Source organism: Notothenia coriiceps, unplaced genomic scaffold (assembly GCF_000735185.1).
Source record: "Notothenia coriiceps isolate Sejong01 unplaced genomic scaffold, NC01 NC01_scaffold00029545, whole genome shotgun sequence".
Taxonomy (NCBI): Eukaryota; Metazoa; Chordata; class Actinopteri; order Perciformes; family Nototheniidae; genus Notothenia; species Notothenia coriiceps.
The window spans coordinates 51,962-56,715 of record NW_011362246.1 but is presented as its reverse complement, the minus strand read 5'-3'; the positions used below and the strand labels follow the sequence as shown (position 1 = coordinate 56,715).

Below are 4,754 nucleotides of genomic sequence, written 5' to 3'. Positions count from 1 at the left end.
AAGCCTCCCAACACCCGAGAAACTTGTGTTTGAAACATGGAATGCTCTTCCAGACAGTTATAGGAACATGAAGAAATATGCATTTGGAGTATTATCCATCTTTGGATCAACATACCTGTGCGAGCAGATATTCTCAAACATGAACTACATAAAATCCAAATACCGCACCCGCCTCACAGATGAGAGCTTGCAGTCCTGCGTGAAGATTAAAGTTACATCTTACATGCCCGATGTTGAGAAGCTGTCCAGTGATGTCCGAAAACAGAAGTCACATTAAACGGGTAAGAACACAATCCTGTCATAGGCACATATTTAGTAACAAAGTGGCTGTTTTTATAAAGTGATTTCTGATTTTTGTCAGTATATATTTGGAATGACACAGGGATATTATTGTGTTTTGTTGCTCAGGTCCGAGGATGGCTGCATTGTATTGTGCGTGTCAAAAGAGAAGAGGGTGCTGCTGCATTTTACCCTTGCACATTTGCAGAAAACTAAAGAGAAGAGGATAATGCACAGAAATCGAACTTAAACTGTATTATTTTAATTGTATATACTTTACCTTTTCAAAAGGCTGCTGTTTTATTGCACTCTGTCTGTTGCCCAGATAAGGGGGAAAAGAGAAGAGGATTGTATTGTATTGTATTATTGAGGATTGAAAAGGACTGCATTTTATTTCCATGGGGAGGTCTGAAATTACAGGAGGCCTATTATGCACGTTGCACATTTTGTTGTTGTTTTTTCGAATCCTAAAATAAAAATGACATAAAAAATCTGATTTCTTTATTGTATTTCTATAATTTCATCAATGCAACGAAACATAATACATTAATATTATAATGGAAGTTCAACTTAAAGCTTCATCGTACAGCAGAGTAGTCACGTGGTGCGTCATTCTCTCCAGGATGCGCTGCAGGGAAAATAAACATTTAATCATGAATGCTCATTATGTATTTGTAGCCTACTTATAATTTTGATAGTAGGCTAATATAGCCACTTACAGCATGTGTTGCCTTCATTATAAGGCTTATATAAGGCTTTTAATTTTTTGCGGCTCCAGCCTTTTTTTTTTTTTTCTTTTGGTCCAATATGGCTCTTTCAACATTTTGGGTTGCCGACCCCTGCCTTAGACAGACAGTTCTAACGCGTTTTCCTTCATCACATTTGTTTTACTCACATTTGGATGACTTCCTTGGCCTCTGGTGGTTTTGATATTGTGCTATGTGTTTACTCCAAATAAAAGGATCAACTTTTCACACATTCAACAAAGAAAACCGGCCTTTAAAGTCAAATCAAACAAGAGGCAAAACTCAAATCAAATAATAAACAACTTACGTGGACTTTCTCTATTCCTTTATTTGTAAAGGCTTTTATAACTTAAATGGTTAAAAACGGTCCCTCGATGGCGTCTGCACCATATACAGTCTTCTATGTTATGCACGCAGGTTGCCCAACTCTGGCTCTTTAGGCTAGCGGCGTGGGAATTGTAGTCCTTTGTGCCGTCTTGACTACAGATCACAATTAGATGGCCTTTTTTAATTTTTTTTATATAAAACAAAAATACTGACTGTAACAAGGCCCATTTCCCTGTTGAATGTGGGTGGAAATGTATATTTTGTATTTATTTTGGTTAACCATGTGCCGCATTTCTTCAAGCCATCATCAGAAGCCAGAGAAGTGAACTAGCAAGTAATACATTAGAGATGTCAGTTTAAAAGGCATCTCAGTGGCTTTAGGAAGAAATTACAGTACTTGGCGTATCCTTTTTATGTATTCATTTTGACATGAAGTGTCTGACTGACGGCCTCTGCTGTGTCCCCCCTGCAGGATGAGTTCCTGAAGAGCAACCCCAATGGAATTAACCCTGTGAGCGCCAACGATGTCTTCTTCAGTCTGCATGCTGTCGTGTTCTGTGTGGTCTACATAAGCCAGGCCGCTGTGTATGAGGTGTGTTGACATTGTAGAGAAGCTTGCGTTTATAGTGAGATTTGTGTTGATGTGTGGATCATGGAGTGGCTCTCGGTGTGTAACTCTGTGTGTTTCCTCACAGAGGGGGGGCCAGAAGGTCTCGCGCACAGCCTGCTTCCTGCTGGTGGTTGGCTGGACGTTTGCCTTGGTCAGCCTGTTTGTTGCCGTAGCCAAACAGATCACCTGGCTGGATTACCTCTACTATTTCTCCTACATCAAACTGGCAGTCACTCTGGTCAAATATGTGCCTCAGGTGAGAGATACACAAAGTCTAGTTATTAAGAAATATGAATTAAGATTAGATTAGATACACTTTATTCATCACAAATTGAAGAACAAATTGTCACAGCAGCATGTTAACATGCATTAGTTAAAAAATATAATTATACAAAGTAAAAACAATAACATAATCAGTAACATCAAAACTAGAACATATATATATATATATATATATATATATATACGTATATATATATATATATATATATATATATATATATATCAATAGAGGATCCATTATTATTATTATTACAATTATTTATATTAATAACATCATAACATGGGATTAATGATAATCTGCACTACATGAACATGTTGCATTATTATATAAATATATAAAAATGGCTATCAAATGGATAATAATTATTGTAAATGAATTAGTTGCTGCCACTTGAATATCAATTATTATATTAACTATGATCATTTCATTTACACAACTTGGGTTCCAACAGTAACATGGTGAAACCAGTAATGTAGTCTCATAAAATGCATAGTAAGTAATATGTATAAATACAAATAATTACCTTTACAATGTCTGTTATTCTTTAAAGGATTTCTGAATGAATTGATGATGCACTTAACAATGTACTGTCAACATGTGTTGGCCTTGGTGCCGGGGCATGTTCCTGTGTATAGAGAACCTGCTGATTAAAAAGGATGCAATGCACTAAACCTGTTAAGCCCCGAGCCTGTTTTTCAGGTCTCAGGCCCGAAAATGACATTCCCAGAACAAATGACCATATCTTCCCTTCTAAAAGGGTTAAATTTATAATCTTTTTTCTCAAAGCAAGGTTACATCTGTGAGTTGGATTTAGAAGCGTCAGAATCAATATAGATGTTTTTATTTTAAAGTAAATTCAGATTGAACACAGTAAAGAAATTTAAATTATTGTGCCCGTCCAAAAGAAATGTTGTACTTCTAGTAAAAACCACCCTTGAATGATGGGATGGTAGACTAAAAGCTTTAGGAATCCAAACTACAACATATAATAAGCACCCTGTATCAAGATTGATGCAAAACAAGTGAAATTTGACCTTTTTAGAGAGATTTAGCACAAAAAAAACACTTCTGGGTTGCGGTCGAATAATCCAAAAATCAGCTGCTAACGTCAAACCCTATCGTCTATTCCTTGACCTCTGAGTGAAACGTCATGGGGTTAAGGGATAGTGGATAGGAGAATTCAAAAGGACTTAGGAGAACAGACTGCGGTACTTTAGAGCAGTGGTTCCCAACTTTTTTCCTAAGAGTCCCCCCCAAATGACTCCTGTTGGAAGTTGCGTCCCCCAACAAAATACTTGACAGTAGTTGTAGCATTTTGAAACTTTGAAACTTTAATTACCGCTGTTGCGCCTGGCCCCCCCTTCTGCGATCTTTGGCGTGGCGCGCCCCCCAGGTTGGGAACCACTGCTTTAGAGAATCCGACAACACTTTCACTATCCGACGTGTTTTATGATGCGCCAGCGGACGTCATAAATGTGCGTCTACTGCTGTGGGGAAATTATGGAAACTACAGTTTTCAATACAGCGGACTACATGGATGTACAATAAGAACGAGGAACTACTGTAAACTCATCTAGACTCTGCACCGTGCTCTGATGCTGTTGCTTTATGCTTTATGAACGTGGACAACAGAGAAACATATTCTTCATGACCAAAGTTGTAATTGAAATAAAAAAGGAATGTGAAACTTATGCTCGTCACCCTCTCCCTCCGGTCCACATTAATACAAATGATCCCAAAGATTGTATGAACTATGAAAAGATCTTAAAATCAATACAAATGTATTTATTATAAACGTAAGTCCTTAACATCTATCACTGTGTATTAGGCTTGGGCGGTATGACGGTATTACGGTATACCAGGGTATTTCGAAATACCGTCGGTATGATTTTCAATACCGTGACGTCACAGACTGTGCGCCAAATCACAGATGCGTTTCATTCTATTAGACTGACACAGAGTTTTGACAGGGACGACATTGGTTGTAATGCACAGCACGCGCCAGCAGAGGGCAGGGGAGGGCAGTCCGTCTTTCCCGCTCTCAGAGCTCAGCACATAGCTGAGCTGAGCAAGATGGCGGCAGCATTTGCCGGCCCCGAACTCGGAAAACTAGTAAAAAAGAAAAATGCCTCTGCGCCTGTTTGGGACTATTTTGGGTTTACTCGTCGCCAGTGACTTCATCCAGCACAACGAGAGACAGAGGCACTTCTTTGGGAATGTTTAAGACGGGGTGAGTGAGTGTTGACATTTTTTAATCCTATGCAACTGGTTGATGGTTTTGTAGTCGAGGTCGGACGGTTTTAAAAACGAAAGCATTTACGTGCTAAACCTTCACGCGAGTAATCCAATGAATCAAATGGAAATAAGGTTTTTAACATATGCACGGAATAATATTGCCAAACTAGTTAGTGAATATAGCAAACTTTATTCAATAAGTCAAGTATTTACTCCCGGAAAATGTTTATGTATGATGATATTTGTGATGTTTACTTAGCTCACTCTATGTTGA

General features: G+C 38.3%; 1 protein-coding gene across 1 annotated transcript in view; it reads left to right on the top strand.

Moving 5' to 3' along the window:
• Positions 1-1,794: 1,794 nt before the first annotated feature.
• LOC104958941 (cystinosin) overlaps positions 1,795-4,754 on the top strand; it is a gene marked incomplete at its 5' end in the record, with an annotated part of 9,434 nt that continues 6,474 nt past the window's right edge. Inside the window, 2 exons of the mRNA XM_010786776.1 lie at positions 1,795-1,944; positions 2,048-2,218. Of these exons, the coding sequence (XP_010785078.1) occupies positions 1,795-1,944; positions 2,048-2,218 (321 nt within the window). The remainder of the gene's footprint in view (positions 1,945-2,047; positions 2,219-4,754) is intronic.